Source organism: Mus musculus, chromosome 4 (genome assembly GCF_000001635.26).
Source record: "Mus musculus strain C57BL/6J chromosome 4, GRCm38.p6 C57BL/6J".
In the NCBI taxonomy this organism is placed as follows: domain Eukaryota; kingdom Metazoa; phylum Chordata; class Mammalia; order Rodentia; family Muridae; genus Mus; species Mus musculus.
Window position 1 is genome coordinate 86312540 of NC_000070.6, and position 25161 is coordinate 86337700.

General features: G+C 42.1%; 1 protein-coding gene across 11 annotated transcripts in view; it reads left to right on the forward strand.

Annotated features, from left to right (window-relative positions):
- Adamtsl1 (ADAMTS-like 1) overlaps nt 1–25161 on the forward strand; it is a 914539-nt gene that overhangs the window by 798688 nt on the left and 90690 nt on the right. For all 11 annotated transcript variants that reach the window (XM_006538374.2, XM_006538376.2, XM_006538377.2 and 8 more), the window contains 2 exons: nt 9420–9630; nt 24299–24478. In XM_006538374.2, the coding sequence (XP_006538437.1) occupies nt 9420–9630; nt 24299–24478 (391 nt within the window). The remainder of the gene's footprint in view (nt 1–9419; nt 9631–24298; nt 24479–25161) is intronic.

The following is a 25161-nucleotide window of genomic DNA, read 5'->3' on the forward strand; positions in this document are numbered from 1 at the left end:
AAGCTAATTCCTGGCCATGCTGGCTGCTTGCCCCACTGAAAGCTCAGCTCTGACTCCAGGAGGGCTTTGTAATTAGCATAGTAATTGTGTCAAATAATGATTCTCATCATGCTATTTTTATATATACATAGTGCACTTGATCACAGTTCCCTGGACCCTCTCTAGATCACTTCTCCCTTCTTCCTCATCGCCTTTCTCCCCTGATAGCTCCTATTCTGCATTCTAGCTTCATTTTTCAGATGTTTTCATCAGCACATGTTCATGGTATATTTGCTCCCATGTTTCATTATGACATCTTCAAACATGTATTTCTTACACTTTGATCATATCATATTACCGCATACATTCTCCTCTCTTGTACTTTTGTCTACTGGTTCCCTTCCTCTACCCAAATAATCACGATTCTACTTTTATGTCCTACTCCTTTGTAAGTCACTGTCATTTACAGAAGAGAAAACATGGCTCTCTTTCTGAAACTGGCTTATTTTGATAACATGGTAATCTCTAGTTCCATCCATTTTTCTGAAAATGGCATCATGTTTTCTTCTTTAGAGCTGAATAATTCTCCATTTTCTTTACTCGTCTATCTGGGGATGACACCTAGACTGATTTTACAATTATTATTATTATTATTATTATTATTAATAGCACTGTAATAAATGTGAGTGTGCAAGTGTCTAGTGTATGCTGATTCTGATCCCATCACATCTATACACCCAGGGATGATAAAGTTGGATCATATTTGTTTGTTTATTTGTTTTGAAGAGACTGCATGGCTATCCTAATTTATGTTGCCATCAGCAGTGGTCTGACCACCACCACCCTAAATCCTACCTTCTCAGCAGAGTTTGCTTTTATTTGTTTTCTTGAGGATAGACATTCTGACTTGGGTGAGATGGAATCTCAGTAGTTTTGTTTTGTTTTGATGCATCCAGCCATGGACATTATGGGGACCTGGTAATTTTGATTTTTTCCTACCACTGTTTATGTATAGTTTATCTAGCATTTGAAATCTCATTGTCAACAGAGCTCTAGCAAACAGTATATTTGTCCCCTTGCCTGAGTTCTTCCTCTAGCCCTTCCCCGCCCTTCTGGCCTTGCTCTGCACCAGAAGATATTCCTCCTAGACTACATATAGGTTAAGGATTGCCCAAAAAGAGAATTTCAGGCCATCTGAGCCAACAGTTTTGATTTTCATTTCTTATATGGCTAAAGAAGTTGAATATTTTGTGTATTTTTTGTGACCATTTTTTAATTCTTTTGAAGTTTAATATTTTAGTTCTTTATGTATTTTGACTATTAATCTCTCAACAGATGGTAAACATTTTTCTCCCTTTCTGAAGGCGTCTCTTCCCAATGGAAATTTTGAATTAGAGGACATACTTGACAAGATTTTCATTGAAACTGGCATTGTGGAAGCTGGGGGCAATAGATAGTTTAAGATGTGAAGATAAATTTGAAGTGACTAATAATCATCCAAGAAAATAAAGAGAAGGAGCCTAGACATCACCTGACTATCCATCTTAATCTTTCTAGATTAAGACACCACGCTCCATAGGGCCCGTTTACTCTCTGCCTCCTGATTGCAGATGTATTCTAAAACAAAAACAAAAACAAAAAACAAAGATTTTTGAGGAACTTTGGTTTTTTTTTTTTAAATGTCATGATATAAATAGTGAGCAGAGATGTCATGTTGGAGGTTTACATGCAATTTTTGAAGAATACTAAATGCCTAAAGTTTACTGTAATTTTTTTATTCCAACAAGAACTGCATCTTAAAATGTTGGATAAAGCTTCAAGTCTACTTTTTCCATAAAGATTAAGATAGGAGAGGTTTCTTATAGTGTAATAGGTCAAAGCAGGGAGGCTCTGTATGCCTGTATTCCCTTAGTTGCTGGGAGGCAAAGGTCAGTACCTTCTCAGGAAGAGTAGGGGAAGAGATTTGGCAACTCTCACAATGAGCCCTATGCAAAGGAATGCAAAAGTATTTTTTGTTTAATAACTAATACAAACAGAGCTGTGAATGGCAGCCAGCCACCATGGGCTTCAATGGCCCACTTAGCTCCAAAAGGCACATTTCAAAAGCCAAGTGAGTCTCTCCAGGAGACTCCGTTCTACCTTTGCCCACTCAGCTGCCAAATGGCCACTTCACTGGAATGCCAACCGCAAGTGTGTTCAAGACCTGGGTGGTGTCAGTATATTTATTTGTATTACTAAGAAATAGAGCTGTCACTCTGCCATTTGTCATTTTCTTAAACTCTGAACACTAGGGACCCTGGCCCGGGACACTCAAAACTGCTTTGTTCTGCCGTGTTCTTTATCCTGCCTTCAGAAACAGTGTGGTTTAGTAACGAGGTATGCAGAAGCCAAAGCTACAGGAGTTTGAATCCTGACTCTCTTGTTTAGTAGCTGGGTAACTTTGGACAGATTGCTTAGTGCCTCGGAGCCTTACTTAGCTCACTCTGTAAAGTGGAAAAACTTCAAGCATCTTTTCCGTAAAGTCATATATATGTATATCAAGCATCTTCTCCGTAGAGTCATATATATGTATAAGCGCGTGTCTCAGCTCAGCCCTGGAGTCCTGCTGGGATCTCCATGAAAGAAGCCTTGATGAAGCAGAGCTAGAACTGCAAATCTACTGTGCTCACCTCTGATAGAGAGCAGCTCCATTTTTCATGGCCTGAGTCCAAGTCATGGTGCCTTGGATGTGAAGTAGGTGACATTGACGTATGTATGTGGAACCCTTCACTCAGCTTCTCCAGGCCTGGACGCCTGCTCGAATAGAGACAATAACCATGCCTGTCTCATAGGGCTGTAATGATGATCAAAGGAATGGTGCACTTAAAACATTTGCACAGGCTGAGGCTTAGGATAGGGTGGTGCAGTCGTTAGTGACTGCTGTTATTGCTGATCATGTGAGATACCAGCAAGACTGCTGTCATGTTATGGCTTGTGGTTTATGGCTAAAAGTGTTCTCCCATCCCAAGATCTAGAGCTGAACAGATCTCAGCAACATGACAGGACTAGTCAGGAGGCTGGACCTTGCTCCAGTGCTACCCAAGGAGATCTGGAAGCCAAGTCTACTGTGGAATGTGGAGTTCCAGTGACAAGTCACCCCAGGTACACATGCTGTTGGCAGAGGGAAGGAAGAGAACACCAGCAACTGGGATGGAGGGCAACCCTCCACCCTCTGCCTATCCTTGGTCAGGAGTCAAGTATTCTGAAGCTGGACAGGTGTGGAGAATCCACTACAGTATTTCCATCCACACAGCCTTTTCTGCAAGCAGATTTTGACCAAAGGGATAGTAATGTGCAGGACAGAGGGCTCAAAGGGCAGAAGTGTAGCAAAAGAACTCTGGGGAAATGGAGTCTTTCTGACATATTGGCTAAGGGCCCAACCATGAGTTAACACCTAAAGCCCAGAAGCTGAAGGTAAGCAGAGCTCCCAGCCTTACCACCCTCCTTACACAAGGCCATGGTTCTCCAGCCAGAATCCCTGGTACAGAGGTGTTTCAGAATTCAGATTTGTGTGTGTATGTGTGTGTGTGTGTGTGTTAGAATGGCTTAAATACACATTGCCTAGCACTTCCGGTATTTTGCAGAAAGAAGAGAGTCTTATCACACATCCCACTCAGGTAGGCCAAAACACTACAATAAAACATATAAATGCTTACATGAAGTGGGAGTCAGTCTATCAAAGAGATAGCAATTTAGGCCCTGTTTTGTCAGCAAGAGTCACCACACTGAAGAAACGTGTGCGGTATCAGCTTTGCAGCAGACATCGGAAACAGGATGTTGAAAGGGCACCACTGAAAACGAACGGTCCAGAGGTGCACACAGCCTACTGTCCACTCACCTCCACAGCAGTCACCACATACCCCCTGGGCACCGGCTTTGTTCTAGGTACCATGGTAGGTGCTCAGGTTACAGGGGGTTGATTTCCTAGCGCTATGGTGACAGAGTATGACAAAATAGAAGCTTAAAGCAGCAGAAATGCATTGCCTCCATTTGGAAGCTAAACTCGCGTGTAAGTGAAGGTGCCGGGCTTCGTAGTGTGTCAAGCTCCTGGTGTTTGCTGGTAGTTTCTGGTTTTCTTGCGGCTTTGTCATTCCCTTCTCTATCTCTCCCATCACACGGAACTCTCTCCGTGTGTCCCTCTTCATAGGCATTCTCTCTCTCCCTCAGTGATGTGCAATATGCCAGATTAGACCAGATTAAAAGTAGATAAAAGCAGGTTTATTAGGAGGCAGCTCTCATTGATCACACAGGTGGAGGTCAGTAAAGCAAGAGTCTTATAGAGCTTAGACAAGGAGTGATGACGTGTCAGCGAGGAGCTGGGATTGTGCCCATACATGGTCAAAACCTGAGCCCCTGGGCCAGCACTCTTGGGTGGGTTAACTGAAATTAGGAGACAGAAGAGTACATTAGCTTGGAGTTTCCCCCAAGTAAGCAGGTGCGTTTTTTCAACATTGGTAGGGTTGGGGGACCAGGCAGACAGGGTTTCCCAGCTTGTACAAGGGAGGAGCAGGCGTTCCAGCCTATCACCTCTCCAAGAGCCCACTGAGAGATGTGCACCCTGCTCCAGTGTGGTGGTTTTGTTGTGAGATGCTATTACTCACCCCCAAAACAGGGAACTGATGGCAGAAGCACAGATACCATTAAAGTCCAGGTCAGTGAGTCACTGAGTTTTACTTGGGTTACTTATAGAAACATGAGTGACAGGTTATTGACAGGAGCAGAAATGACTCAGATAGCTGCATCACCAAAGCTCACCCCAGCATGGGTGATGTCATGCAAAAGCTAGAAACCTGGAGCCCACTGCACAACAGCCAGCCTGCAGACAGCTCAACAAGGTGGAGAGTGGCTTTTCCATGTGGCTCGTTGGTCTGAGCTTCTTCCACGGACCTCAGCCACTCTTTTCTTCCAGGCAGTTCAGCTGGTCTCTGCTTCTTCCTTCCATCTGGGTTTGTCAAAGAGTCAACTTTGTAACTTACCTTGCTTGAGAGTAACTCTTGGCAGTTCTTACTACTTTTGTATGCTTCGGGAGGGAGGGGCATAGTAAATCTAGTCAGCTTCAGGGACTTTCTGCAGTTGTTTACTTATGAGCCATCTGAAGTAATTACATCTGCAAGGAGCTTTTTCCATGTAACATCTTACTCTGTGGTACTTTGGGTTATAACTCCAATATGTCTTTTGGAGGGATGCAACCCCACATAGAACAACTTGCAAGGCAAGTTAGATACAGCCACATGCTCTAGTCAACGGTTGAGTTGAGGTGGTGATATTATTTTTAGTATGTTGAATCTCCAAAGAAGAAAGTATTAAGAGACCATATGGATGGAGAATTTTACTCACTGGAAAGAGTGACATTGTAAATGAAGATGAACAGATGAGCAAATTCACCCAAGAAGAGGGTAGAAGAAGCTCTATGTCCAGAACACAGCACTGGGCTTATGCCAGGCTAGACCCAGCATCCCAAGGGAAGTCTAGCAGTGTCCCCATACTGTCAGCCGTGACTAATCTTGTACCTAATTTGCTTCTGCTGAAGGAGCCGACTGGAATGGTCAAAGGCATAAGGCTCAGTGATTCTCAGCAGCCTGCCAGATCTGCAGCCCACAGTTGCAGCCTCTCTGTAGAGAAGCAGAGGAGAGTGTCTGCTTCCTCCCTTTTTTGGCCAAAGTTGATTAAAATATTTCTGACCAAGAATGAGCCAAGTGCTCACTACACAGATAGCTTCTGCTGACCTCCTTCCTGGAGAATGTATAATATAGTTTATTAGGGTAGGCGGAGTTTCCCTGACCAGTATTCAACTAGCCTCATAGCTGCCAAAATGCCTCTGCTTCAAGGACCTAGTTGCTGAATTTCTGCCAGGAGTAAAACAAAGGCAGGGGATGAGGGTACAAAGCCTGGCCCTGACAAGCTTTAACCTTGGGACAGCATTGACTACAGTAGCTTTATAAGACTATAGAGTGTGGGTTTTGCTTTATGCCCATACAAGAATTTCACCTGAAGATGAGGAGGGAAAAACAGCCTTTCTGAACATACACAGGAAAACATGCAATCCCAACTGTGCAACTTGACCCAGTGGATCTGTTCAGAAGGTGGAGCAAGGTCCAACACTGAGATAGGTACACTATCCAGAAGACCCACACATGCTTCTACTTTCTTTTTTTTTCTTTTCTTTATTAGATATTTTCTTCATTTACATTTCAAATGCTATCCCAAAAGCCCCCTATACCCTCCCCCAACCCTGCTCCCCAACCCACCTACTCCTGCTTCCTGGCCCTGGCATTCCCCTGTACTGGGGCATATGATCTTTGCAAGATCAAGGGCCTCTTCTCGAATTGGTGGCCGACTAGGCCATCCTCTGCTACATATGCACCTAGAGACACAACTCTGGGAGGTACTGGTTAGTTCGTATTGTTGTTCCTCCTATAGTTTGCAGACCCCTTTAGATCCTCGGATACTTTCTCTACCTCCTTTATTAGGGGCCCTGTGTTCCATCCAATAGATAACTGTGAGCATTCACTTCTGTATTTGCCAGGCACTGGCATAGCCTCACAAGAGAGAGCTATATCAGGGTCCTGTCAGCAAAATCTTTCTGGCATCTGCAATAGTGTCTGGGTTTGGTGGTTGTATATGGGATGGATCCCCAGGTGAGGCTGTCTCTAGATGGTCTTTCCTTCCATCTCAGCTCCAAACTTTGTCTCTGTAACTCCTTCCATGGGTATTTTGTTCCCCATTCTAAGAAGGAAGGTAGTATCCACACTTTGGTCTTCCTTCTTCTTGAGTTTCATGTGTTTTGCAAATTGTATCTTGGATATTCTAAGTTTCTGGGCTAATATCCGCTTCTCAGTGAGTGCATATCATGTGTTTCTACTTTCTACCCCAAGTATGAAGCTTTGTGCTTGTAGCCTCAGTCACTCACTTTCTTGTTTGTGAGATACAACAAAGTTGTTGCTGGTTGCTAGAGTCCGTTGTCACTGATGTTTTATGACTATATCATATGTTTTTATATACTCACCTGCTGAAGTGTTTCCAAGTCTGGGCTATTATGCATGGCACTTCTCTGAATGTTCTTTTTTTGTGTCCTCTGAATGAATAAGTTACATTGGGGAGGGATGGATACTTGTGTATAATTATCTTTTGCTGCTTAGTAAATGCACTCCCAACTGAGAAGAGTCCAAGACTAAATATTTGGTCTCTGATTGCCTACTTGAGTAAGGAATTTGGAAGCATCCTGGAAAGGTGGCTATTGCTTAGATCCTGCCTGAGGCTGAGGTCTTCTGAAGCCAGCCTGGGTCTGGGTCCTATGCTTATACAGTGCTTGTCACAGAACAGTGTCACGGGGGTATGCTGGTTACATCAGAATGCTGCAGTTCTGTAGCTGCAGGATCTTTCCTCAACACTGAGCTCATGACATGGTGACGTTCTTCCTCAGCACAAGGAAGCCATCAGCCAGAGAAGAAGTGAAAACTGCATTCCTGATGATGTAGCCCCTATAAGTCACATGGGAAGAGAGCCTCTAACTCCAACCCTCACTTGAAAATCCAATTTGGAAGCAAAGGATGGTGAAGGATGTACATACACACTTAACCTCAAGACCACAAATTTTAAACATTGGAGTTTGTTGTGCTGGAGATTCATAAGTAAACAGAATATAGACGTTCACACAAAAATCCCTAAGAAATGTGTTCAGTCAGCCTCTTCTATTCACTTAAATTTTGGTGAATGGCTATAGGCAATTTTCGAGATATTTTCTGGAGACAACATTACATAGAAGAGTAAATACAAAGGTTTAGGTGTCAGATATAGCCAGGTAGACCTGAATCCTGGATTCACTCCTAACTCATAAGTACTCGAGGACTTTAGCTACCTCAGTTCTCAAATTCCTTTAACTATAAAATGAGGGAAGTCAATGAAACCTACTTCTTCATAGGTAACTAAGTAATAACTAAGTAAACTAGGTTTACATGCCCTCTATAATGGTGGACTCCTTCCTTCTGCCAATTTATCAGGAATGTATTGCCCATCTCCATGAACCACATAGGTAGAGCCCCACTGGATTCCCAGAATGGTTTAAACCACACTCCAACACAAGCTCTACCTGAGGTGATAGATGCTGTAATGTGAAAGACAGAGGAGCAGTAATCCAGATGAGAGGAATGATGAGCCATGCCCAGAGTAGACGTGAATACACACGCAATAGAAATCAAGGGATTTTCAAGCATGAAAAAAAGGGCAAAACGTTTTTTCGAACCTGGGTTCAGTTTGCATAAAGATGGTACTAGAGGGCCAGGATGCATAAATGGAAATAACAATGGAGTTGATTGTATTCACTGATCATCTCAGGCAGGAAGGGGGGAAGTAGATGGTGGGAGGTTGGAGCAGCAAGAAAAAAAAAAAATGGGAGTTTCTACTCAGTGTCACAGTCTGAGGAAAATCATTAAGGATGAAGAGTTTTGAAACAATCTTCGGGGCTCACTAAAGACCAAGGCAGGCCAAGCTACTGAAGGATGTCCCACTGAGCTTTCCAGGGCTGGCAACCATTTATACAACTTTTGTGTCTCACACTATGAAGAGGAGACCTAAAACTGACCATTAGAGAGCTCTTCTGAGTCAGAGTTCAGGCAACTGAACTCTGTCCTTACCGTTTGAATCTTGGAGGACCAACTGCCGGGGAAATGCAGTGGGGATGGTGGCTTTTACAGGCCCTTAGCTCACCGTAAATGTGCATCTCAAGGCATGGCCATGTGGAAATGGCCATTCATGCACTCAGCTCATCTGTGGATTTGGCTTCTACGTCCAGATAATGAGACACTTCATACTTCCCTTCAAAAAGACTGATCTGTTTTGCAGCCTCTGCTTCTGTTACATTCTCCAGTCCCGGGCAGTGATGATATTTATACAGAAGACAGAGACATTTTTGTGCTATGATGGAAGCTTAAAGGAAGTTGGAGCCAGTGACCTTTCACTTTGAAGCCAAAGAATAAGAAGCACAAATGTTGCTATCTCACATATACTAGGCACTACAGAAATATGCAGAGAAGCTGCCTCCAGCCTCTCTAGCCACTGTTGAAAATATGATTCCCTAAATCCTGGATGTACACACCTTACTCTTCATCTAGCATGCCCTCCCCACTTGTGATGAGATTTGCATGCCTATCAAAATAGACAGTTACAAAAATCACTTTACTAGTGATTTTGTGAATAAGCATTGGCTATTCTATCATTTTCTTTGCTTTATTCTAAAGGAACTCTAAGCATGAAGAGGACAGTTGGGTTTGAAGCTTAAGACTATCAATCCCTAACCAATCATCTTATAGAACCTCCTTGATTTCCAGTGAAAAGTTTTGATTGCCTGGGAAGTGTTTGTACAGAAACTCAATCAGTCTCTTTCTTGTTTTATTTCTTCTCAGGTGGGAAATTGGCAAGTGGAGCCCATGTAGCCTCACCTGTGGGGTTGGCCTGCAGACCAGAGATGTTGTCTGTTCCCACCTACTCTCCAGAGAGATGAACGAGGTGGTTGTCCTGGCCGATGAGCTGTGCCATCACCCCAAACCCAGCACAGTGCAAGCCTGCAACCGTTTCAATTGCCCCCCAGCCTGGTACCCTGCACAGTGGCAGCTGGTGAGTCCCAAAGTTACTTCCAACTACAGTTTACGTTGGTAGCAATGATTTAAGACATAAGGACACTTTCTCAGAATAGCTTAAATGAACACCCAAGCTCTATCTCTCACTTCTTCACTCTTCTTCAACCTTCCTCAGACGTAAAGACGTAGTCCTGTAAACACCATATTCTTTCAACCATGACATGGCCCAGTGTTCTCCAAAAGCATACACTGACACTGTTCATCTGTTTGACCTGAGCATATTCATTGTGAATTGTCACCAAGCAAAAAAATATTTTCAATTAAAGGCGCTATGGCAGCTTTTCCATTAAGATAAAATTGTTCTGAGTTTATACCCTTTCTAGTTTCTGCTATTTGCAGTTCTAATAGTTGATTTTTTTCCTGCATTTTGAGAATTTCACACATGTATACAATTAAATATGATCAGATCATATATGCCACCATTTTTCCTCCCCAATTTCTTCATGGCCCCTCAATATGCCCCCCTCCCAATGCCAGATAGATAGATAGATAGGACACCCTTACTTAGTTAATCCAAGTTAAAAATACTAAGCCAATTTTAGATTTAAAATTTTTCCTTGATCTTATGAACTCTAAAACTCTGAATACCATAGTTTTTAAGCAAGAGATGACAAACTGCAGCCCACCAGCTAAATCCAACCTCCTGCATTTTTTTGTAAACATAGACCCACCTATCCTTTTTACATATTGTTTGCCACTGATTTTGTTCTACAAGGAAATAGTTGTGTGGCAGTGACAATGACCATATGGCTCACAAAACGATCAGCCCTTTTACAAAGTTTCTGGATCCTGCACACACACACACACACACACACACACACACACACACCCTGCAAACCAGTAATAAAAATGCAACCACTCTATTATAATATATTATAAAAGTCATTATGCTTCAAAATAAATGGCCTTTTGACATGCCTCTTAAGAACACAAAAGGTTTTAAATTGGTTGATTGGAGGAAATCTTATTTTGCAGTTTGTTCCTCATTAGGACATCAGACATAGCTTTAAAGTAACAACAGCTGTCACAAAAGTAACCCTTAAATTTAGCAGGGATGTGCATCCCTGTGTGAGCCCATTCTAACTCGAGAAGTGTCCCAGTTAGGATGATAAATTTTATAGTCATCCAGCTGAGGAGAGAGGATTGCTGTCCGCATACCCTTGCCTTATAGCTAAGAGATGGTCTGCTGCTTCCAAGCAGCCAGAAATCTTCCATATTCCTTCCTTCCTTCTCGCTGGCTATCACAGAATGGTGATTTAGTAAGCATCAAACAGTACCGAGTGAGCAAAATGCTACAGGACAGTCAACACTCGGTATCTGCAGTTTTCATGCCCACAGATTTAACCAACTTAGACTGCGTGCTCTTTTGTTAGGCATGTGGTGTTTACATCTATACTGAACATACACAAGACATTTCAAATTTTTTTCTGATGAATATGTGATATTTGTGTTTTACTTGGTATTATAATGTAGAGACAATTTAAGCTACACAGGAGGGGTGTGTATGTTAGAAGGAATAGTAAGCTACTTTATATTCAGACTAGAGCATCCATAGATTTGGGGTCTTAGCATCAGAACTGAGGAACATCCTACAACCAGTCACTTCCAGTTACTGAAGGATCATTATTAAACAACAACAACTAAAAAGAGGCATTGTGCATATTACCTTTAAAGTCTCATGTGTATTATGGCTGAGCCCATCAATTCCATGCTACTCTGTGATTTTTTTTTTGAAGTCAAGTAGATACAATCTATTTTGAACAGCTGCAAGCCGGTGTTCTACTAAGAAATACACAGCATTCTACACTGATTTGAAATTAATTCTCACAACAACCTGGTTAAATATGCTATATTATCCTCATTTTAGTTTTGAGGAAACTAAGAATTACACAAGTTGGAAATGAAAGGGTGGCCTTTGCCCACGTTTTGTGACTGAAAGGACCGTGATTATCTGAGTGAGCACCCTTAATTTGTGAAAATACAACCGTGGCCTAGATGCGAGTTTGCTCAAGATCTTGAGTCCTACACAAGAGCCTGGGACTTCAGGTTTCCCATATACTTTTATTGAGCGGCTTTAAATTGAAGACAACTATCAGCTTTCAGCTGACTCATGCCAGGAGAAAATGTAAGAAATCTGTGCATATCAGTTTCCACTGCTCAGCTGCTAAGACTCCTGATTATGGGTAGCTTGTATTTTGTCATTATGTGGAGAGTGCTTTGTGAATAGTGTTTATTCTGTGACAAAATGAATGATTGTACACAGAGTGTACAATCTCTATAGGCCATGAGAATCTGTATCTCACTGATATATTTGTGTGCAGTTATGGATCATAAAGTCAGCGTTGTAGCGGCCGTCAGGGGAACACTGCCTTCCTCTTGATAGCCACATATGCTACTGATTAATGATCCTGGCCCAGTGTGTTTTCTGATCCTTAGTGGGCATCACACACTCGTGACTGTCAGCAGCTACCATTACCAGGCTCATACCTACACCATCCATTTTGACACAGCGGAGTCCATCTGCCTTGACCTAGGAAGACATGAGTTCATTTTTGAAAGCCTATTCTATTTCCTCCCACAAGCAAGATCTTTAGGGATGAGACAGGTTCAGGCCTATTTCTCAACTCAGGAAGCTAATCCTAAACACCTCTTAAAAGTCCATCCAGTTGGTTAGTGGTTTTGATTTATATCCTTTTATACTTAACATAATAATTATTAAAAGTATTTTAAGACAATAAGAAATAAGGAATTTCCAGAGAGTGTCTGCTAATAGTTCTATCGTAAGTCACTTTTAATATCTCATTAACCTTAGCAGAAATATTTTTCTCCTACTGCTTCCTAGAATCTTCTTTAGGTGAGTGCTCAGATACAATGAGCCCTTACCACTCCTTAAAAGAAATAAAGCCATTGTTTTTTATTGTAGGTGGAGTAAGTAAAAAGTAAGTTTAGGTATCCCTGAGCTAAAAGGCTATGATCTCGGGACATCATGAGTTAGGCTACTGGCTACTGACAGCCCCTTGCCTGATTAGCCCTGTGATTCCTTGGCAGTCTTGGCCGGGACAAGGGAACTTGGTGTGCAGTCATGATCCCCACAGGTCAGCTATAATCTGCCAGAGGCTCCTTTCAGCACCCAGCCTGCAGCCTTCCTGGGTTTTGTTTTGTTTGGTTTGGTTTTGTTTGGTTTGGTTTTAATGAAAGAACAAGAGATGGGGCTTTCAAATCCTTCCTTTAAAACTCAGAGGCAACCTAATGGGTAGCCTGTTTGAGTGAAGAAACTCTCCTTTCTTTTCTGCTTGATCTCAGGGTCACCATCAACCTTCTATGTATGTTTCTTTTCCTAGAAAAGTGAAGTAGTACAGGATTCGCCATCTGTTAGATGGAACACAAAATCCTGTGTTCTTTGTTGAACATTTGTCTAAAATTGGCTCAGAGCCAGTATTTACACATTCTGCAGGATGGGAGGAGACCAGGCATGGATTCTAGGTATCTGTTAAGCTTTTGTTTTATTCAAACGCAGAAATCTAATTCTAGATTTGGTTGTCAGAGACCCATCTATTAGTGTGTACTTCTTACATTTTAATCTTTGGTCTCAAAAGAAAAAATACCTTGTTTGATATTTAATTTTATCAAGTTATCTTGAAAACTTCGCTAATTTATATTATATATAATTTAGATTGTATGTATATATTTATTTAAATTTTTAGTTATTCAATTTCCTGTGCATTGGTCCACTGTATCTTTAATATTGTCTGCAAACAGGTATTATAAACCTCCCAAGAGATGAGCTCACACTAGACAGTTAGAGCACATGACCGAGAGGCCCTGGCATGTATTACCACATTTCCCTTGAAGCACTTTGATCATCTTCTGCTAGGACGATGTTCAAGAACTCTCCATAGTCAGCTAAGCCCATATGCGTGAACCTGTCAGACCCTCCTGTCCCTGCCCATCTGCCCATGCCCCACCTCTACTCACAGCTGCTCTCTGGCTGCCATCCCTCTCCTGGACTGCTTTCTGATTCCTGCATCTTCTCTCCCCTCTGCCTGTCAGAGCCTAGCAGGAAACTCCCCCTTCCACCGGATACAGCTCCCACACTGAAGCTATGGGTATTCACTGAACAGACCCATTCTTACGTGGTCAGGCACAGCCCATGACTCCTGGATTAGTAAGGCCAAGGAAGGCCAAGACCAAGTTTCAGGAGGACCCATGGCTGAAGGAGAAGGAGTGTGGTGAAGCAGAGAGGATGGTGAAGAGAGGCTCATGCCAGGGTTCTAGCTTCATTTACTGAATGCTTGTACTGTTGCAAGAGCTGCTTCTCTTTATTATTATACCTTTCTTATCATTATCTGACAGTTCTCTATATTTATATAATGGACTTTTGTTCTCACCCCATTCCCCTCTCTCTGCCACTTAAACCTCTTTCCAACAAAGTACCATAGCATTCCCAGTGTTTCCGGCATGGCTCTAAGCACCTGACATGTGCTTGCTCACACAGCCCTCTCCCCACTGTGTGATATTACCAACCTTTGCAGATGAGGCACTGGGAGCACTGGAAGGTTGCTGTGCACTCCAGAGTCATGCGGGATTCCCCATTCTCCCACTGCGCATGCTCCTTAATCTCCTCAGCAGCCATAGGCTCTGGGGGTTGAAATTGTCCCATCTTGAGCAGCTGGGGAATGAATGGCATGCGATATGCTTCATACCCCATTCTCGAGTCTATGATTCAACATTCCTTTTCCAAGCTATCTGTACTACTTGCTCTGCGGGGCTAAATTGTGAGGAAATCTGAGACCTTTGAATCTGCAGTTTACAAAAGACTCCGCATCTGTCACCGTGTTTGGAGCTTTCCTTAATCTACGTCTTAGTTTTCTGTGGCTGCGATAGCAAACTAGCACAATTGTAATGTCTCAAAGCAACACAAATGTATTGCTTATCCCAAGTTGGAGATGTGTTTTACTGTCCTAAAATCAATGTGTCAGCCAGCAGGCATGCTTTCCTTTGGGAGAGGGGCTACAAGACAGGGTGTATGACTTTTTCTGTTCCATCTTCTATTTTCTCCTCTTTCCTCCTTCCCCCTTCAGAGTGAATCCCTCCAGATATTGATTCTGTTCTTATAGCTGACCAGACTCTGACCCTCCTGCATCACTCTTAGACCATGGTGACTAAATCAACATACCTGATTATATAGAACTGTTACTGAATTCCCTCTAAGAAATGTGTTTACCAGTCCCAGACACCAAGGCATAGAAACCTTCCTGGTCATTGTTCAGCCAACCACAATCTGCTCAAAAGTCAGCAGGCTGAGCACTTAATCTTCAGTAGGACCATGCCTTTGTTGTTGGTGGTGGTTTGGTTTGGTTTTTGTTGTTGTTGTTGTTGTTGTTTTTATTTTTTAAATTTATTTTTAATTTATTTTTACACTCCATATTCCATTCCCCCCATCCACCCTCCAACTGCTCCACATCCCACACCTCCTCTCCACCCGACACAGTCTCCACATGGATGTCCCCCACCCCCACCCCACCTGACCTCTAAACTCCCTGGGGCCTCCAGTCCCTTGAGGATTAAGTGCATCATCTCTGATTGAACACAGACTTGGAAGTCCTCTACTGTATGTGTGTTGGGGGCCTTATATCAGCTGGTGTATGCTGTCTGTTTGGTGGTCCGTCCAGTGTGTGAGAGATCTTGGGGGTCCAGATTGAGACTGCTGGTCTTCATTCAGGGTTGCCCTTCTCCTCAGCTTCTTCCAGCCTTTCCCTAATTCAACAACAGGGGTCAGCTGCTTCTGTCCATTGCTTGGGTGGAAATATCTGCATCTGACTCTTTCAGCTGTTTGTTGGATCTTCCAGAGTACAGTCATGCTAGGTCCCTTTTTGTAAGGGCTCCATAGCCTCGGTAATAGGGTCAGGCCTTAGAGAACCTTCCCTTGAGCTAGATCCATCCCACTTTGGGCCTTCTTTTCCTTAGGCTCCTCTCCATTTCCAACCCTGTAATTCTTTCAGACAGGAACAATTATGGCTCAGAGTTGTGACTGTTGGATGACAACCCTGTCCCTCACTTGATATCCTGTCTTCTTGCTGGAGGTGGGCTCTATAAGTTCCCTCTTCCTACTATTGGGCGTTTCATCTAAGGTCCCTCCCTTTGAGTCCTGGGAGTCCGTGACACCTCCCCCCAGGGCTTTGCACCAGACCTTTTGATCGATAACCTACCCTCTACCACCCATCACCCACATAACATCTGTGACATCATATATATGCATCTGCATGCTTTCATTTGATTTGATTCCAAACATCACATTTTAAAGGGAGCAAGGAGGAAAGGAGAGATATGCTGAAGGGTTAAACGGAAATGAATCAGCCTGCTCTGGAGTGTAATTTAGATTTCCCTGAGCTGCAAATGTTTTATGTTTAGGATTGTGTCCACCCAAGCGCACGTACATATTGCATACATCTGTACTGCGAAGACAGGAGTAGTCACCACAATCCCTGTGTGCGCTCCGCCCCTGCCTTAAAGCTGTGATTTGCTCTCTGTTTCCCCATAATCCTTTATTTTATCAGGGTCACGATTCAAAAATGCACATAGTTTAGCTGTATAAAAAGCCATATATGAGAAAGGAATCTCTCTCGGTAATATTAATGAAAAAGAAAATTTTAATGGTAACCATGCTCCACAAAGTAAAATTTTCTGTTTACACATGTGCATGTGTGCACACACACATACCTTTTGAACTGGACTAGAGGGCTATCCAGTAGTCATCAGTAATGTTAGATCTCTGTGATTCAAATATAAGTTAGGAGTCATATGCATGCCCTAAAACTATTTAAATGCTTAATTCATTTTCAGTAGTATTTTGAAATGGATATTTGATCCTATCTTTAGAAGCAGCAATAAATATAACAGCTTGGAGATCAAAAGTCAGATTTCACATGTGGAATAGTTTTGTTTTTATTTACTAGCAGAAAGCTCTTTGGCCTAACCACTCTGAATCCTGCTGGGCCTGGGTGTTACACTGTACCAGTCTATTTAACCCAGAAGTCTCCCTGCAGAACCCTATGTTTCTACAGTTGGGAAGGCTTAACTCATAATGAACAAAGTGGCGATGCTCTACAAAATGATGCCCTCATTTTAACAGTGTTTCTTGGTGAATTTTGAGTCCTAATATTCCTTTATTTCTCCAAGTTCTAACTTTCAATTTTGACCTCCACTATACATGAAATTTCCCAGTCTCCTACATTGCTGAGTTGCCTCAACCCCCAAAGATCTACATTAAGCCCAATATATATACCTGGCCACCCTTTCCAGCAAACTTCATGGATCCCCACCATGTGCTGTCACCACCATCTAGCCATCCCTTCTCTGAAGCTCTTCTCAGCCTCATGTGTCCTTCACACTCAGCAAACACCCATGTCTGGTTTAATTCCACTTCCTGCAACCCCATCTTCATTCTTTGCTTTCTTGGCTTCCTCCCTGAGCCTTGGTCCAAGTTCTCACAATCAGTAACCCAACTATGATAACCATTAACCGCAGAATTCTCTTCATAACTCTCACTCTGGACTTCCCAATCTGGTATCAATGCCTTCTTAACATAAACCTTCTATTAGGCCTTTAAGATGACATATGCTGAGACCCATCAAATAAAGGTATAGCATGCAGTGCTACATAGGCAAATTTAATCAAGAAGTCTTTCCTCCGTGGAATACTCTATGTAACAGATGTTCCCTGGGGAGATATGAACAACAACAAAAAAATCTACTTATGTCAGGTAGAGTAGACCAACATACTAATACCACTGAAGTCCATTAGTAAAACAAGGACTTTGGTTGGTATTTATAGGCATGTGGGTGAAAGATTACTTATAGAAGCAGAAAGTCCTCAGACAGCTGCATCATCAAAGTCCACTCCAGCATGGTGACAGCTCATCAAACCTGCAAATCTATGTGCACACTGAACAGCCTGCAGGCATTTCAACAGGTTGGAAAATATCCCTTCCAGTAGCTCAGTGGGTCTGAATTTCTTCAAGGCTACTAGGCTGGTCTCTACTTCCAGGAAGCTCAGTTTATCTAAGAATATCTCTCTCAGCAATCCTTACAGCTGTGTGTTCTTGGAGGGTCTAATAAATCTGATCAGTTTAGGGGACTTCCTGAGGTTTTTGAGTTGTTCATTTCCTAAACTTAACAGCTTTACTTTAGGATAAAATATTTCACCCCATCCCACACCGATCCCCATATCCACCCCTTAGAACACTCAACTGTTTTACTTCTCTTTTAACTTCCTGTGTTTTAACAACCCCCACCCCAAATGGGACAGTTTTATCTCAGAGGAAATTTTTAAACATCAAATAACAATTGATATCTCACTGGGCAGTATTCTTTGAAACCCTTTGGTCTATGTTGTCTAAGTAATTTCCTACAAATTTCATCATGTTATATCTTTCTTTAAAACCCCTTCAGATGATACCCCAGGGCTTTAGGATTATTTTTTTAAAGACTATATTTCTCTATCTGTCCCTCATCTGACACTGAAGTCTCGTGACCCCCATGCTTCATCCTCAGGCCTACTTGGAGCTATGTGGCCATGCCATAGTTGGGCATGATGTCGATATAAGCCTACATGGTTAGATGTTGTCCCCATTCCTGTTTTCCTAGCTAACTATTCATGTTGCCGCTTCTGCATCACTGCTCCCAACCTATCCATAACAATGTAGTTGCGCTATTTAATGTAGGCTCTTTTGGTAAAACTGATCATGTTTTTCATGTTTTCCAGTAGTTTTCTCCTTCACTAGATGACAGAACCCTATAATATAATAACCACTTAAATTCGTCTAAAATCCTCAGCATCTAACGTAGTGCCCAGTGGGTACCCAAATGTTTGGTAAAAGTAGGACTGAGTGAAAAAGAGGGTGAAATGAGTTATGAGCATAATAAGCAGTTCATACCATGTTAAACCTGGAAATCGTATCCCAGAAACAGAACATAAATGTCATTTTGCATTAAGGGCAGTAATATGACTTGAAGCACCAAGGAAATGAACTCAACTCTAAATTAAACTACCAAGTGAAACATTTTTTAAAAATCAATGTAGTCAAAATTTATTGACATGCTAATCATGGGGAAATCTTTGAAAATACAGGTCACATGAGCATATTTCTGTATAAGAATATAGCCTTTAAGTGGTCTCTTTATTGTATATTTCTTAAATTTCTTATAAAAATAATGAAGCCACGGCCTTGCCATGAATCATGTATGGCAGCTAATATATGCAGCATAAATGGTATCTTTATTATTTGTCTTTATTGCATATATTTTAAAATATCCCTTACCAGAGATTTACCTTTTCATACCAGAATGTGACCTTAAATGATGATTCATGAGGACAAGTATTTTTCATTTAATTTTATTACATTTCCCTTGCTTTCTTTCCTCTGTCTACATTTTCCTTTCTGCTTGCTAACTCTCACTTAAAGGACTGAAGCTTCACCAAGCCATCTCCGCGTGGTCACAAAGCTACCATAGACTCTGAAGGCTTTCCTGATGTCAAAGTTCATCTTCTATAAAGACAGGTTTTCATCTATGTAAACATACTGGAGAAATTTATTAAGCATATATAATACAAGCTTTAGCAACAGGATCTGGACATAAATAATAGGTAAAAGATAGATGAGTGACACATACATACATACATACATACATACATACATACATACATACATAGAGTTTGCAGATAGGTAAATAATGAGAGAGCAATGGTAGATAGCTAGGTAGATAATGATAGATAGATAGATAGATAGATAGATAGATAGATAGATAGATAGATAGGAAGGAAGGATTGATTAATCTGGTCCTCTCCCATGCCTGGAATGTCAGAATGCCAAGAAGAGCCAATTCCTATTGTGGGGACACAGCTTCCTGGAGTGACCAAACAGTCTGATAAAAGAAGGATCTGTAACAGCTGGATGTTTGCTTTATATCTTTGAAGCATCTGCATTTAGAGTCTTCTCAGTCACCCAGTCATCAATTCAGGGAACATTTATGAGCCGCACGTTCTTTGCCAGACACTACACTCTGCACTGGGGAGTACATAGATGAACTTTTCTCAGAAGATCCCTAATCCTAGATCTGTTCAGGGAAACAGAGGAAATAGCAGACACATGAGCTCTGAGCATTCTTGGAAGAGATAAGGTACCCATCCTAAGTCAGAGTGTGGTGGAAGGGAGCCATTCACCAAGAGCCACAGAAAATAGAACAGGCTCTGAGAAGGAATGGCCTGGGGCTGGGCCTTCTAGGATACCTTAGAAGTTTATGGGTGAGCAGGGAGCTAAAAGGCGTAGTGAATAACATGATCAAAAGCCGAGGCAGAAGTGCCTGTGTGCCCAAAGAAGGATGAATTGTCTGTTGCAACTAGTGCCCTAGTACGTGGTAGAGTCTAAAGAATAAGCCAGTAAGATTGCCATAGTCTAGAGTGCAAGGACCCATAAAGGCATTTTCTGGAGCCTGGTCTTTATCTTGTGGGTGCTCAGAATCTCCTTGAAGCTTAAGGTATATATAAAGCACCCAGGTGATCTTAAAATTCTTCCTTACAACTATTATTGTCTTTGTGCTGTTGCAGACTTCTGCATGAGGTTATGGATAATTTATCTGAGGACCGTCCTTTAATCAGGTCCTATCTGGAGCTTGACAATCTACCCCTTATTTTAAGAGTGGTTACACTATAAGATACTTGGAGTAAGACAAATTATTTTCACCATCTACTAACTTAAGTTTGAAGGAAAGAGAAAACAAACCTACATTTTTCTCTTATTTCATTTTTCACATTTAATAAGGAACTCTAGTTGAACACTTTGAATCTAATAGCTGTTTATACTCACCTACTTGCTTAATTTTGGAGTATATCCAAAGTGAACAGGATCCCATGTGCCTCAAAAAATATTTGAATGGAGAAAAATGTAGCTATTAATCATTGAAGTGCTCTGCAGTCATATAAGTACAAACATCAATAGGAAAGTTACTATATTATCAGTCAACAGATGACCATTAGGACTCTGCATATACTAGCTGCCAAATATCTCCATACATCATTATGCCTGGTGAATTCAGGAGGCCTTTGGGTGTCTTGACTAAATTTTAATCTTTAATAACAAAAAATGTGGTTTGACATCATCTTAGAGTTTGTAGGGATATGGTCTTATGAACTAGACATCTACTTTTCTCACTGCACTCTCAAGGATATAAATATTTAAAGATATCACATGCCTCTAGAATCTATTAGGAAATGGTAGAAGCTGGGTGTGGTGGCGCATGCCTTTAATCCCAGCACTTGGGAGGCAGAGGCAGGCTGATTTCTGAGTTCGGGGCCAGCATGGTCTACAAAGTGAGTTCCAGGACAGCCAGGGCTACACAGAGAAACACTGTCTCAAAATACCAAAAAAAAAAAAAAAAAAAAAAAAAAAAAAAAAAAAAAAAAAAAAAAAAATGGCACTGTATTTTTCAGCTCATACTCCAGCCAGTGATTATGAGGAAACAAATGAACATTATGAGGAATGAAATGAAGTTTAGTGGGGAAACTATATGGAAGGAAACACACTAGAGATGAACTCCTTCAATTCTAAATTATTTTATTAAAGATATAACCAAAATACTGGAGAATATTTTGAGTCCAAATCCCATATACTTAATATGAGCAGTAAGAAAAGTAAAATCTCTTCATCTGTGTGTTTAACAGGTTGATGGGAGAGCTATTCAAAATTGCTGTTTGGGTCTGGGAATATGACTCCATGACAGAGCACATCCTTTAACAAGCGTGAGGCCCTGGGTTCGGTCTCAACACTAGGAAGAAAGCTCTATTTTAAAAATGAAATGCCGTCTAAGGATATAGATCAGCAGGAAAGTATCTGGGTTCAATCCCAGTACTACTAAATCACTAGACGGCTAAGTAGATAGGTGGACAGGCAAATGGGCAGATGGATATGCAGAGACACAGATGGATTCTGGTAAGGTCTACCCACTCTCTAGAATCCCAGAGAGGGGTAAAGAGTCACTCGTTGTAGGGACTTTTTAAGGGCAAAACACAAGGCCACCGTATTTCCCATGTGGCTTTGTCATTTTTCAAAAACTACAACTTCCAGCATTCCAGGCGGTTAACTTGCCCTGGAGCTTACGGCCACGCTTACAGGTTGACTTTGACTCTTACAAGTGGGCAATGGCCAAAGGAATCAATGCAAAGAAAAACACTCACTGTGTCACAGTGACAATGGCCAGAAACCATTGTATCAACTTACATTTTTCAGCAAACTTTATATTGTTAAAGTTTCTGAAACCCAGCAACATGGCTCACCCTGTAAAACCACTTGCTGACCTGAGTTCGATTTTAAGGAGCCACTTAAGTGTAGGAGAGAAACAATTCTATACACTTTCCCTCTGATTTCTACATATGTACCATGATATGCATACCTGTACACACACACACACATACACACACACATGCACACGCATGCATGCAAACACACATGCACGTTAATAAGTATATAAAAAAGTACTTTTTTAAAGTTTCTAGAATTAATAGATTTCCTGAAGGTTGTTTTACTGTCCAGTGACTGACAAGCCCATTGGATTGGCTTGATTCTTTTTCTTCCTTCTTTCCTTCTTTCCTTCCTGCCTTCCTTCCTTCCTTTTTTCCTTCCTTCCTTCCTTCCTCCCTCCCTCCCTTCCTTCCTTCCTTCTCTCCTTCCTTCCTTCCTTCCTCCCTCCCTTCCTTCCTTCTTTCCTTCCTTCTTTCTTTCCTTCCTTCCTTCCTTCTTTCCTTCCTTCCTTTTTTTCTTCCTTCCTTCTTTCCTTTTTTCCTTCCTTCTTTCCTTCTTTCCTTCTTTCCTTCCTTCCTTCCTTCTTTCCTTCTTTCCTTCATTCCTTCCTTCCTGTCTGTCTGTCTTTCTGTCTTTTATTTTATTTTTTTTTTATTGTATGAGTGTTTTGCCTGCAAGTTTGTCTGACTATCTGCATACAATACTTACCTGGGATTAGGTAACCTAGGATACCTGTGAACTGCCATGTAGGCACTAGGAATCAAACCCTAGGTCCTCTGTAAAAAAAGCCAATGTCCTTAAGTCCTGAGCCATCTCTGCAATCCCTTGACTTGGGCAACAGTATGAATTAGTTTATCACCTTTCTATATAGTAGTCTTATAAGGCTGGAACCAGGTTTAGATAGTCAATGGCTTTCCTGACAGGACTCAGGCCGGATTCCTCTGATTAATAACTAAAGTCCTGCAGTTCCTGCCCCTGGCTATCTGAGCAGTTGATTGAGGTGAGAGCAGGGGTACAATTCAGCCCTAATATCTTACTGGCTACCTAATAAGACCACCACCAAGGAGGGTGACATCTAGCCTGTTGGAGCTACTTTCCTTCAATGCAAACTCTCAGCTTTTGGACCTAGATTAAATGTCTCAAACAACCAGGGCAGCAAGTGAATAACTAGAGACTGTTCCTAAGAAACCAAAGGACACCCTGAAATGTCTTGGTTGAGCTGCACCAACCTAGCAAAGCCATGGTTTAGCATATAAGAACTAGGGTTCTATCAGAGTGTAGTAACAGAAATCTCAAAATTATAGTGGCTTCAAAGACTAAAGAGTATTTTGCATAAGAAGAGGTAGGCAGGGCTTCTCAGTCAACAATGAAACCTACTCTATCTTTTTCCATATCACTCACACCCCATTTGCATATCGCATGCACCCCATGCCAATTCTTGGCAGCAAGGAGCGGTGTGGGTCTCTCTTTAGCTGAGGTCTTTGAAATCGCATACATCCATCTGTTTATATCCCATTGGCCATCGTTTAGTCCAGTGGCTGTGCTTGCCTTCAAGGGAGCTTGCCAAATATAGCCTATACAGAAAACCGTGTACCATGCTAAAAGCTGAGGGCCCTTAAAAGGGAAGGGACAAATACTTGGAGAAAGCCAACAGTCTGTGCCCCAGGAGGCCTCGTTCCTGCCTTAAGCAGCCAGATTATAACGATTAAGTTCCATGTAAACAAAGTGTTTTACTGCGGTCCCTCTGAAAACCACTGACATGAGGCTATTTTTCTTGCATACCAGATTTCAGCGCCTCTGGCTCCCAGTGCCCTTAGAAATCACCAGTCCAGATGAGTTCTTCAGAAACCTGGTTCCTAAATCTCCCATTGCCCAGTGTGGTTGAGTGAGTGCTTGCTTCCACGTGGGGGGAGAGGAGAGTCCTTTCTCTCTGCAAATTAATTTTTTTCTGATGGTTGATTCTGATGGCAGGAGGTCCCTCTTCCTCATGCTGGAAGCTGCACAGATTATTTTCATTGGATCATAAATATGTTGAACACTTTATTATACTAACCTTTTAAACCAGTTCTCTTTAGTGGCTACAAATCACAGTTCAGGGGCAAATTTCTAAGATTCCAGGGCTCCTGAATTCCTGGATGCTCAAGTTAAATACCTGAGATTACAAGTGGGGAGCTACAAAATCTTTGCTACATAATTCACTGCAAAGACAAGAAGCAAAGCCCTTTGACCTGACTCCTGGTTTGTCAAAAACAAAAACGAAAAAACCACCTCCCTGCTCTTTACTCCACCAAGAATCAGGTCGTGATCAGGATCCTTGCCGGTGCTGACCCTTTTTGCTTTGCTTGCCCAGTGTTCCAGGACCTGTGGAGGAGGGATTCAGAAACGTGATGTTCTCTGCAAGCAGCGTATGGCTGACGGCAGCTTCCTGGAGCTTCCAGAGACCTTCTGTTCTGCCTCCAAACCAACCTCCCACCAAGGGTGCAAGAAAGATGACTGCCCCAGTGAGTGGCTTCTCTCAGAGTGGTCAGAGGTAGGTATGCTTCTCTTCTCAGGGTGAGAGAACGCATAGGACAGAAATCATCCCACACAATAGAAAAGAGACCAAAAAGCTCTCCTGACAGTGTGGAATGGCATATTGTAATGCCATCAGTCTATATGGTAGGATGCATAATATCTAGGCTATGGGCTGATTTTATTATGGGGACCTAGGCTATGCAGCCAGCCCTTACCTAACAGTTGAACATCAGAAACCTGTGATTATAAATGGGAACTCCCTCAGACAACCCCAAAACCCAGAGTTCTTCGCGTCTTTCTGCACCTAGCCCCTTCTCCCAACAGTCATGCTCCCACGTCCTACTCCCAGCTCTTTCCAGTCTCTGCTCAGGAAGGGCAAGGCCTCCCTGGTTCTTCTCTTCCAAGTTTCTGGACAATAAAGGATGTGATTTATTAGGAAAAGAAGGCCAAGGAAATCCTGCCTCTTTACTGTTAGTTTCCTGACTCTAAAACTTGAACAACTTCCCAGCAAGAGAACTTGATTTCCCCATTGCTGTGTACTTGGGGAAAGTGGTGGCTCAGCGCTCTCAGCTCCAGATGGTGCCTGGAGTTAGGGATCCCAAACTTAACCTCCAGCTAACCTGCTTCTCCGAGTAATTCTTGTTTTGACACTGGCATGAATCCATTTACATCCAGAGTTAAAAAGTCACCCGGACTGCT